At 34.9% G+C, this 12,864-nt stretch overlaps 1 protein-coding gene across 1 annotated transcript; it reads right to left on the minus strand.

Annotated features, from left to right (window-relative positions):
* Positions 1-8,555: 8,555 nt before the first annotated feature.
* LOC18021248 (protein THYLAKOID ASSEMBLY 8-like, chloroplastic) lies at positions 8,556-10,054 on the minus strand. Its single transcript, XM_006404382.2, has 2 exons — positions 9,609-10,054; positions 8,556-9,169 (listed from the first exon to the last, which is right to left on the minus strand). Exons 1-2 carry the CDS (start codon positions 10,050-10,052, stop codon positions 8,780-8,782), a joined length of 834 nt encoding a protein of 277 aa, XP_006404445.2. The 5' UTR covers positions 10,053-10,054; the 3' UTR covers positions 8,556-8,779.
* Positions 10,055-12,864: the final 2,810 nt, after the last annotated feature.

Below are 12,864 nucleotides of genomic sequence, written 5' to 3' on the forward strand. Positions count from 1 at the left end.
TATTAAGACGAGAGGGATTTGCTGTGTATTTGGAGTATTCGAAAATCCGATTCTTAATTCGATGATCTAGAATGAGAGAAGAGGGCGTCTATTTATACCGTAAGGTTCAGCTTGATTCGCAAGGAATAAGCTTTTGCGAAAAGGAATATTACGAGATATTCTCATATTTCCGCGAGTAAAAGGATTCGGAAATCTTCCGTTATTATCTGGACGCAATCTTTTATTTCCTAAGATTTATCCTTTCAATATGCAAAAAATATTTCGCAGGAACTAAGAAGCCCACGACCCACACCCAGCTATATAGAGCCCAAGAGCCCAAGAGCCCAAGAGCCCAAGAGCCCAAGAGCCCTAAGAGCTAATTAAAAAATGCAACGAGCAACGAGCAACGAGCAACGAGCAACGAGCAACGAGGCCGAGCCCGAACCCGGCACTGGTACCGGCGACGGCGACGGCGGCGGCGGCGCGCGTAGGTGTTTTTGCATAATGCCCTTTTACTTCCACAATGCTGTTGACCCTTATTGTGAGAAGGTCATATTTATACAAGAGATTTTTCTCCTTTGTGAGCAATGTGGGACAAATACAATTCCACTAAACTTCCACTTTTAGTTATAGCCAATAGGAACATTTCATTTCCATAGGCTCAAACCCAAATCTCAAATGAATTTATAAGGCCCATTTGCTTATTAAACTTCATTTCTTATTCACACACAAACTCAATATTACAAGTCCAAATGCTTATTAATATTGGGTTCCAACAATCCCTCACATGAATAGAAATGACTCTATACATATGCAGACTCGATAGACTATGCAGACTAGACTCAAACTAGACTACTGACTCGACAGACGGACTTTTCGAGAGTATAAGCGAAAACTAACTGTGTCTGAGGAAGTAGCGTTTTTCAGCCTTGAACTACTCATTGTTAATATCTGTCGGATTTACTCTCCAGGAAGTGAACATGATGTCTTGAACCACCCGAATTTTGGTGTAAACCAAATCAACAGATACAACCCAGCTTTGTCTTCTCGTAGCATTCAGTTCTCTATTGTGTTCATTGTGGCCTTGAACGTGCCTGGTTTATCATGAGTGAACTTGGAGAGTATAGACTTGTCTTCGTTCTCCTAGAAACGGCCTCATTTCACACTCACTAGGTGATTGCCAAGTACCTGTCACATACACAGAAAGTATCCTGTTATACTCTATATACATGTATATGAAGGCTATGGTCTTATCTCATTAAAAGCCATAAAGCTTAACCTTACATAATTACAGGAAGCACTGTTTATCATCATGGAAATTGAGCATTTTTCAGTGCTTTTCTCAGATTCTGCTTGATTTAGTTGTTCCTTTGAACCAACCTCTTGGGATCTCCAATCGCATAGGTGGGGTTTCCATCAAACATCCTCTTTTGTGATAGGCAATAAGCCCATTCCCTTAGATGATTTAATGATTTGATCTCGCGGCAAGTTTTTGGTGAACGGATCCGCTAAATTTTCCGCTGACTTGATGTAATCAACCGTGAGTACACCACTTGAGATCAGATGTCTAATGGTCTTATGTCGTCTTCGTATGTGACGAGACTTGCCATTGTACAGATTATTCAGTGCCCGAGATATAGCCGATTGACTATCACAATGTACACGTAATGCTGGCACTGGTTTTTCCCACATCGGGATATCTTCCAGGAAGTTCTGAAGCCATTCTGCTTCTTCGGCTGCTTTGTCTAAAGCTATGAACTCTGACTTCATGGTTGATCTGGCCAGGAGTGTCTGTTTGGAAGATTTCCAGGATACTGCTGCTCCAGCGAGTGTAAAGATATATCCACTTGTGGATTTGGAATTTCTAGAATCTGAAATCCAATTGGCATCACTGTACCCTTCTAACACTGCTGGCTCTTTACCAAAGTGCAGCCCATAACTCTTAGTGTATCGCAAATAGTTCAACAATCTAGTTATTGCTTTCCAATGAGTATGACCTGGATTACTTGTGTAGCGACTTAACACGTTTACCGCATGCGCTAGATCGGGTCTTGTACAATTGGTCAAGTACATCAGACTTCCAATTACCCGTGCATACTCCACCTGTGATACTGGTTCACCTGTGTTCTTGGTTAGGTGAGCTTGCATATCCATTGGAGTTTTTGCGGTTCCATTCGAGTAGGTCTTAAACCTCTCTAGGATCTTTTCAGCATAGTGATCTTGAGACAGAGTAATTCCATCTGAAGTTCAAATGATATTAATCCCAAGAATGACATCTGCAAGTCCCATGTCTTTCATGTCAAATTTTCCATTGAGCATGTTCTTGGTTTGTTGAATGATATCTTTGTTACTGCCAATAATCAGCATGTCATCTACATACAGACATAGTAAGATGTATCCGTTTGGAGTACATATGTAGTAGATGCATTTATCACATTCGTTAATGCTGAAACCATTTGACATCATCACATTGTCAAACTTTTCGTGCCATTGTTTTGGAGCTTGTTTCAGTCCATACAATGATTTCACGAGTCTACACACTTTGTGCTCTTGACCCTTAACCTCGAAACCTTCGGGTTGTTTCATGTATATTTCTTCTTCTAAATCACCATTTAGAAAGGCAGTTTTAACATCCATCTGATGGATTTCCAAGCCTCCCAAGGCTGCTACGCCAATCAATATTCTGATCGAAGTTATTCTCGTAACTGGAGAATAGGTGTCAAAGAAATCTAGACCTTCTTTTTGTCTGAATCCTTGCACCACAAGGCGTGCCTTGTACTTATCTATAGAACCATCAGCTTTCAGCTTGGTCTTGAAAATCCATTTACACCCTTGTGCTTTGAACCCTTGAGGTAAGTCAGTTATCTCATAGGTATGATTCTGCATTATAGAATTCATCTCACTATTGACAGCATCCTTCCAATAAGGAGCTTCTGGTGTAGACATGGCTTCTGTGTAAGATCTCGGTTCATTCTCGACAAGAAAGACCATCATGAAATCTTCACCAAAAGATTTTTCCTTACGAGCTCTTTTGCTTCGTCTAGGTTCATCTTCAACCTGTTCTACTTCCATCTCATTTACAGAAGTATTCGCATCTCTTTCTTCACGAGTGCGTTTAGTAGTTTGCTTATCTTTATATGGAAATATGTTTTCAAAGAAAGAAGCATTCCTTGATTCCATGATAATATTCACTTGGACATCTGATACATCTGACTTATGTACCAGAAATCGATAAGCACTACTATTGTGAGCATATCCGATAAAGATACAGTCCACAGTCTTAGGTCTAATTGTGACCTTCTTTGGAGGTGGCACTGCGACTTTTGCTAAGCACCCCCACACTTTCAGGTATTTGTACGAAGGTACATTACCTTTCCAAAGTTCATACGGTGTTTTGCCAGTTACCTTATGAGGTATTTTGTTGAGGATATAATTTGTGGTGAGCAGTGCTTCCCCCCACAGATTCTGGGGTGTCCCAGATTCCTGCAACATTGCATTCATCATCTCCTTCAGAGTTCGGTTCTTTCTTTCAGCAACTCCATTGGATTCAGGTGAATAGGGGGCTGTAGTTTGATGGACAATTCCGTTTTTCTGGCAAAACTCATTGAAAGGTCCATCATATTCTCCACCCCTATCACTTCTGACCATTTTGATGGTCTTTGCCAGTTGCTTTTCAACTTCGAGTTTGTACTCTTTGAATTTGTCCAAGACTTCATCTTTACTACGCAGCAAGTACACGTAGCAGTACCTTGTACAATCATCAATGAAAGTCACAAAATACTTTTTACCACCTCTTGATGGTAGATATTTTAAATCGCACAGATCAGTGTGGATTAATCCAAGAGGTTCGGTAGTTCGTTCAACATGAGGTGATGGTGTTTTTGTGAGCTTTGCTTGGACACAAATTTCACATTTGTCTTTGCTAATTTTGCATTTTGGAATCATGTTCAAATTCATCAGTCTTTGAATAGACTTGTAATTAACATGTCCTAAACGTTCATGCCAAATATTGGAAGACTCAACCACATAAGCAACTGGATTCTTATTAATTAAATCTTTGGAATCAGGTACAACTTTGTTTTTCTTCAGGATTGTCATTACAGACATTTTGATCAATCCTGACTTAACATAACCTTTTCCTATGAAAACACCATTCTTCCTAAGTATCAGCTGGTCAGACTCAAAGTTGATTGCAAAACCATGCTTGCTCATTAGAGTACCAGAGATCAGGTTCTTCCTCATGTCTGGAACATGTTTCACGTTGTTGAGAGTAACCTCCATGCCTGAAGTCATCTTCAACACAACTTTTCCAGTACCTTCAATTTTGGATTGGGAGACGTTTCCCATCTTCAATTGATCATCAGTCTTGCACTTCTGATAGGTACTGAACATCTCTCTGTCAATACAGATGTGTGTGGTAGCACCTGTGTCATACCACCACGCCTTGGGGTTCTCTTCCACCAAGTTAGCCTCTATAACCATTGCACACAGGTCTGCTTCAGTCAAGTGAGCTTGGTTGTTCTCAGACTTAGCCTTTCGGCGACACTCTGAAGACTTATGTCCAAGCTTGTTGCAGTAGTTGCAGTTCCCATTGAACTTGTTTTTCATGGGTGCTTGACCTTGCTTCTTGAAGCTAGTGTTGTTTCGTGGAGGAAACTTGTTAGGCACAGCCTTGTTGGACTGTTTGCCTTTGCCCTTTTTCCTGTACTCAGCCACGTTTGCATCATGGATAATGATCTGACTATCTTCTTTTCCAACTCTGTCACGTTTTAGAGACTCATTCTGCAATCTGGAGATCAGATTTGCCAGAGACAGGGCCTTTTGCTTGTAAGCAAGATAGTTCTGGAAGTCTGCCCAACTTGGAGGTAACTTCTCAATGAAGCAGTTCACCGTGAATGTCTCACATAGCTTCATTCCTTCAGTCCTAATCTCTTGAAAGATTAGTTCCAGCTCGTGTACTTGTGGCATGATGGGACGAGAATCCACCATCTCAAACTTGAGGAGTTTCGCTGTAGCGAATTTCCCAGAGCCGACATTGTACGACTTGTACTTCTTTTCCAAAGCATCCCAGAGTTCTTTGGAAGTTTTGACCTCACTGTACACATCAAACAGCTGGTCCACCAGGCGATTCTTGATGTGTCCTTTGCATAGGAAGTCTGAGTGCTTCCATGCTTCAACAGTAGCTGGAATCGTAACATCTTTGTTTCCGTCTGGCACTGTTGGGGGATCCTTTGTGAGGTACTTGCTCAGCTGCATTGACGACAGAAAGAAGTGCATCCTTTCTTGCCACTGCTTGAAGTTCGAACCATCAAACTTGTCGGGCTGAAGTCCTGCGGTTACCGACGCTGGCATCCTGACTTCACCCGAGCTTCCATTGGTAGTCATGTTGACATCACCATCAGTCATAGTTGAATCTGTTCACAGAAGATAACCGAAGTTAGTATTGAGAACCAAGATTCAAATCAGCGATTAAAACGTTTAAGTCGCTATGAACAGCATTTTTCCGAAAAGGATTTGCTTTCAGTTTCCACAGATATTACCAACAAGTATTCTTAGAACTCGAAAATAGGTGTTCCCAGAATCGTCTTTTGATGACGTTCTTAAACCCTAACACGTTTTGCGGGCCTGTCTAAGACTGCCGCATAAACCGTTTCAGAAGATTCGTCTTTAACAGATCAAAAGTTCTACGAAATAGCTAAGAAACTTTTGCAGACACTTTGTAGATCGATTTTAAAAACTCGTTTTCTCAAAAAACCGTTTATAAGAACTGTTTCGCAAAATTCAATCCGATTCAAGCGATAAGCAGGAAGCGGATTTATTGAGTTAAGATTGTAAGACCGCGAAATCTGATTGAAATCACGAATAGAAAATAGCAATATTATAAACGATATGTTAAGGTAAGAGATTAAAACGAGAGTTTGAAAACCGATTGAAAACAGACGAAAACACGGAGTCGAGATATGATCTCTTTCCTTAACTCAATAAATCGCCCGTAGTGTGTGACGGTTTGTTGCGATTTTTGAATCCCAGGATACAACTGGGATGAGACTATTACGCAACACCCGTAATAGAATCTGCGAACTAAAATACTACGCTATAACTCTCGAGACACTTACGATATTAAGACGAGAGGGATTTGCTGTGTGTTTGGAGTATTCGAAAATTCGATTCTTAATTCGATGATCTAGAATGAGAGAAGAGGGCGTCTATTTATACCGGAAGGTTCAGCTTGATCTGCAAGGAATAAGCTTTTGCGAAAAAGGAATATTCACAAAATATTCTCCTTTTTCCGCAAGTAAAAGGATTCGGAAATCTTCCGTTATTATCTGGACGCAATCTTTTATTTCCTAAGATTTATCCTTTCAATATGCAAAAAATATTTCGCAGGAACTAAGAAGCCCACGACCCAGCTATATAGAGCCCAAGAGCCCTAAGAGCCAATTAAAAAATGCAACGAGCAACGAGCCCGAGCCCGAGCCCGGCACCGGCACCGGCGGCGGCGGCGCGCGTAGGTGTTTTTGCATAATGCTCTTTTACTTCCACAATGCTGTTGACCCTTATTGTGAGAATGTCATATTTATACAAGAGATTTTTCTCCTTTGTAAGCAATGTGGGACAAATACACTTCCACTAAACTTCCACTTTTAGTTATAGCCAATAGGAACATTTCATTTCCATAGGCTCAAACCCAAATCTCAAATGAATTTATAAGGCTCATTTGCTTATTAAACTTTCTTTCTTATTCACACACAAACTCAATATTACAAGTCCAAATGCTTATTAATATTGGGTTCTAACAATATTTACCACCTCTCTAAAAGTTTCCAACCTTTCTTGATCACAAAGAGCCAATAATAATTGTACTTGAGCTTCTTTAACATTATTTTCAAAAAGAAGATTAAACGGCGGGAAGATCTTAACGTCATTATCAAAAGATTTCACCAGTAATGTCACATTAATAAAAAGAATGGTCAAATATCTTTGATCCCAAACCAAAATTGTTCTCCTTGTCTCGTCAAGTGGATGTCATAATTTAGTACTTGCTTCCAAACACTCATAATTTTTTTTAAGTGTTTAAAAATAATTTTAATAATTATTTATATTTAATTTCGAAAATTATTTATTAATTTAAATATTTTTATAATTCCTTAAATATAGGTAATTTAGATTTGATTTGATTTGATTAAAAATAATAAATCAGATATTAATTTAGATTTGATTTAAAGATTCTAATTTAAATAATTTTTATACTATTAAACATTTTTATCAAAAATATAAAACATAATTCACATATAAAAATTAATGGTCATATTTGAAATATAAAATATTTATAATGATGTAAATGATATGATATTTATGTTGCTTATATAATATATTTACGATTATGATTTATTTACAAATTAATAATAAAATAATAAGTAAAATTCAAATATATAATTTAAATATTAAAAATACATTTTTTAAAATTCATAGAACTAAAATTATATAAAAACCGGGTTAAAAATATTTTGGTAACTAAAATCACTAATTTTGAATTATACAATCGAAAATATATTTTTCATACAAAATCAAAACATAAAAAATTAAAAATTATTGCATACACTATAATGTGGTTTGAAAAATCAGTTGTACACTCCCTTCGTTGATTAAATTTTAGAAAACTATAATGCTAAATAATACTGTTAATACATCTCAAACTTTTAACAAATATTTATATTATACGGTAATATGAACGAAAAAGTTAGAATTATGTTTTTTGAATAGTTTATTTTGAATTAATATTACCGGACGGGTTAAAATTATATTTTTATAATCATAATTAATTTTAATACTATAAAAATATATCTAAACACAAAAATCAATATTTTCACTTATTAAAAAATATATTTATAAAAATAATTATATCTAAACTCAAAAACCCAAATTATATTACAAATTCGTTAAACAATAAAAAATATTCTCATGCGGATGCACGGGGTTAGAATCTAGTGTATACTTAAATTTCTATGTTTTTTTTCCAACAATAAGGTGAGGATAAGTATAATAATACTATATGACCACATAATATTCGAGATACTCAAATGGATTTAGTCATGTGAGAGCTAAAAACCAGCATGGCACTTAAGTTTGCAGATGCCTTCGCTTTTTGGGAGTCAATAATCACATTAAAAACAATTAAAACATAAAAAACCGTGAGCGGCAGGATTCAAACCTGCGCGGGCAAAGCCGTGCACGCCAACAACGATTAAGTAGAATAATCTGCTAAACAGTATTAAATCTCTACCAAATTGATCATGAAGGAATAACGTAAAGAGAACCCCTTCAACAACTTGAGAGGCCAGAGAGAAATGTGGAAAAGTTGTCAACTTAGAATCTTTTCACAAAAGTTCGGTCTTTGACTAATATTATGCAGCATCAGAACAAGGAATAGTCTCCACGTTATTTGGGTTCGTATAAGTTCGTTGTGATGTAACGTCTATTGATGTTTACTTCTTCAAGAGAGAACACAATCTCGATCTTGATCAAGATAGACTTCCCCTGTTGTTATTGTTCAGAGCTTACACAATGCACACAAGTCATAAGCACGTTGATATTGAATAACAGTCACAGACCTTTCCTGTTGATATTGTTTCAGCGTGCAATTCAAGATTCATACTGATCTACAATAAGACATGATTTTTTTAACTACTTTATTGTGTGAAAAGACTGAAACTTCATAAGAGGAGTAAACACAAATTCCAGAGAAACAAATTGAGAAACACTGAGATATAGTAGAGTAGAATTTTTATGCATACACACCTCAACATCTACCAAATATCTCTTCTGGTGGATCATAAGCATGTTTCTCAGGGAACAACTCCTCGAAGTCTTTCTTCACTTTGTTTCTGAGAAGCGGATGCGGCAAAAGCCCCTTCAACAGAACCCTAAACGGCAACTCTTCCGGCGGATCTGGAGATTTCAACATGTCTTCATACACATTCATGGCATCAGCGGGACATCCATCTCTCAGAAACCCTCTGATAACCTCAGTGTAAGTCTGCGAATCCGGAAAGAGGTTCTCTTTCTTCATTTTCTCCCAAAGCCCCATTGCTTCATCCATTCTTTTACTCTTTGCTAGAGATACTATAAGGTCCTTGTACATAAACACATCGGGTTGGTACCATTCCTGCTTCTGTATCACCTCGAACATCTGTTTAAGGTCAAGAAACCAATCGTTAACAACCACAAAATGAAATGTATGAACTAAGAGGTACAAAAGAAACAAGACTTAGGAAAGACACAGAACCACGAGAACATGCGTATATGATTCATAAAGGAAAGTTTTGAACTTGATGATGAGTTATTAACTTAAGCATACAGATTACTCTAATGTCAACTCTGCTCAGGCATTTCGTCGAACAGTTTACGAGCAACTTCACAAGACTCTGCATCTACCAAAATTGACCCACATTTTCTGAACAGAAACATCGAACATTATGATGCAAACGGATACACGATCGTAGTATCCATAACAGGTCAAATAATTTTCCCAAACAAAGACCCACACCTGAAATCAAACTAAAAGCGACGCAAGTAAAAAGATAAGCCCGAAGCGAAAAAAATCCTGAGAGAGAACATGGAGGAATCACCTTGATAGCTAGCGCAGTCTCTTCCTGTCTTTCAAGCTCGCCGATAACAGCTAACATGTCTAACTTCAACAATCTGAAAACATGGGTCTTTATAAACTTGTCCAGCTTCTCGTCGTCTTCCTTCAACCTCTTGAGACCCAGAATCACGAAAAGGGCCTCTTTTCCGATCAGCTTCTTCCCTCTCCAGAGAGGACCCCTTGGCCTCCCGTCATGGAACTGAGCAGCAAACACCGTGAAGGGTTTCGGCGAAACAGGGTGTAGGGTCTTGGGTTTAATTAGATACGAGAATGAAATTCGATGTATTGTTGGATTTCTAGTCAGGTTTTGGAAGAAAATCGAAGCGAAAGTTGGGAATTTTCGCGACAAGACGCGAATTGCTACCATCTCTTTCGGCCTCAGACTCCTAAGAGCTTTGAATCGTCTCTCCTCGGCATTACATAACATAAGCACAACGGCTGTTAGATTTTTAAAACGGTAGCGTTTTAACCGTCAAGCAATATGGCCCCAAACGATAGCTTTTGAAGCATCATGCGATATAGTTTCAAACGACAGCGTTTCAAGGGTCAAGCGATGCGGTGGCAAACGAAACGTAATGCGATATCGTGCCAAACGACAGCGTTTTAAACGTAATGTGATCTTTAGCCATTGAGACAAATGTAAAAGTAGAGTTAATTGTAAAAGTTACTCTTTCCCAAATTTCCTTCCAAAATTAATTCAAATAGTTGAATCAATTACATATATAACTTTTATAATCTGCGATATAAATGAAGAAGCATGCTATAACAAAATACATGCAAAGCACATCTCTATATAATTATTTAAGTAGATATTTACAAAAATGAACTTTTATTTGTAAAATATTACAGAATATTTTACATAAATAAATATTTATTTATAATATATTACATAAATAAATATTTACTTATAATATATTAAATAAATAAATTTTACAAATATAGAAAGCTCAATTAAATATTCTATAAGAGATAGTTAAAAAAAGAGTTTACAAATTTATTTTGAATATATATAGATATAAATAAAAAGTGTATTTAGTTTATTTACTTATTAAATATTAAAATATATTATATCATTTTAAATAATAATCAATCAATATATGTGAAAATTTTTATTTAAAGTTTTGCAATATTTTTTCATTTGTATTTTCATCATTAATTAGTAAAATTTTCAAAAATCAATTCAATTATTTTATAAAAAAACTGAAATATATTTTCAAAATTTAAATTGTATTTTTTACGGATTGGTCGAAAATATATTTTATTAAATTTTGAAATACATTAAGTAAACGGATTTGTCCACTTTGACAATCCTATATATATCATTATTAACACATATTATAGAATTTATTAACTAAAAATGATAGTTGATCTCTAATAAAATATCACAATTAAATTCTTATTTTATGGATATATATATATATATATATATTCTAATCCATATTGATATATATATATATATATTAACATTATATCACTTGCACATTTAAAAACTACTAATAATTAAATTGCATAACAAAACTAGCTCAAAATCTTATTCGGTAGATATATATACAAATAAATATCGGTAAATATCGGTTGTGTAATATTTATATATTTATATATTGTTATCTAATTGCCACTAATTTGAATTTAACCAAAAATATTAAAATTAAAGACAATTTAGAAAACATTATAGCGCACAATGTGTAGGTTAATTCCTAATTATACTACAATCCAAATGCACTAAAAAATTGCATAACAATTAAAATATATACATGATTTTGATTTGATATCATGAAGATTGAACTTAAATACTTATGTCACAAGCTCATCTGTCTTGTTTATTTATTTTGTATTATCTTGTTTTCTTGTTTTGTATTGTTGAAAATACGTTCTCTTTACTTTATAAAGTGATATCTTCAATAAAAAAAATTTCACATTTATGATTTAACAAAGAAGAAGTTATAGTAAATTGATATCTTATTGATGATTGTTTTATTAATAGTAATGGTAAAACATATAGAGATAATAGGTTTACAAAAGATTAGCTAGCCGCCTAGCCGATCTGAGGAATCATTGCAACATGTCCCTTGGAACCTACAAAGATAAAAACCCTGTTGCAGCAAAAGTCTTCAATCCGCTTCCTTCCATTTGGCAAGATAAACCCTGAAACATTTAGATTTTCTCTTTCGATCGTCATTTTGGCAATTTCTCCACTTTCTCCAACAAGTTCTGGCCACTCAAACTTTCTTCCTGAGAATTTTAATATTTATTTTCTTCTGTTAGTAATTTAATTATCTTTAAAAAAAAAAAGTAGTATGTCAGTGGCATAAGAAGCATATGCAGTATGCTGCTAAAAAAATGATTTCGATTTCTTACAGCTTGGCAGAAATTAAAATGCATGAAAATATTCCTCCGACATTCCATGTGATTATTCTATCTTCCGTCGATAATCTATTGTGCATCGCAAGCCATGAAATAAAAGAGTATTTGGGTGTTGCGTTTGAAAGCCATACGCCCTTATACTACTTTTGGGTCGGTTGTATTGTACGAGTTTGCTTCCATGTTGTTTTTGAGTTGAATTAGCTTGAATTTTGTCTCCTTCCCATCGCAATAAATTGTATGTGAAAATAAAGATTAAAAAGAGTATTTGGAAGCTCCCAATACCTTTTAAAATGTTTTACTAATAAAACTTGATTGGATGATAAAAAGTTTAATGCTCTTGTAAAAAGTTCAATGTTGTTGTAAAATATTACAAAATATTTTACATAAATGAATATTTATTTATAATATATTACATAAATAAATTTTACAAATATAGGAAGCTCAATTAAATATTCTGTAAGAGATAGTTAAAAAAAAAACTTACAAATTTGTTTTGAATATATATGGATATAAATCAAAAGTGTATTTAGTTTCTTTACTTATTAAATATTAAAATATATTCTATTATTTTAAATAATAATCAATCAATATATGTGAAAAAATCTATTTAAATTTTTGCAATATTTTTTCATTTGTATTTTCATAATTAATTAGTAACATTTTCGAAAATCAATTCAATTATTTTATAAAAAAACTATATTTTCAAAATTAAAATTGTATTTTTTACGGGTTGGTCGAAAAAATATTTTAGTAAATTGCAAAATAGATTAAGTAGATGGATTTGTCCACTTTGACAAGCCTATATATATCATTACTAACAGAAATTCGGTTTCAAGGTTGATTGAGTATGAAACTTAACTTGTAATAAGTGTTGG

This window comes from Eutrema salsugineum, unplaced genomic scaffold, assembly GCF_000478725.1.
Source record: "Eutrema salsugineum unplaced genomic scaffold, Eutsalg1_0 scaffold_16, whole genome shotgun sequence".
Classification (NCBI taxonomy): Eukaryota; Viridiplantae; Streptophyta; class Magnoliopsida; order Brassicales; family Brassicaceae; genus Eutrema; species Eutrema salsugineum.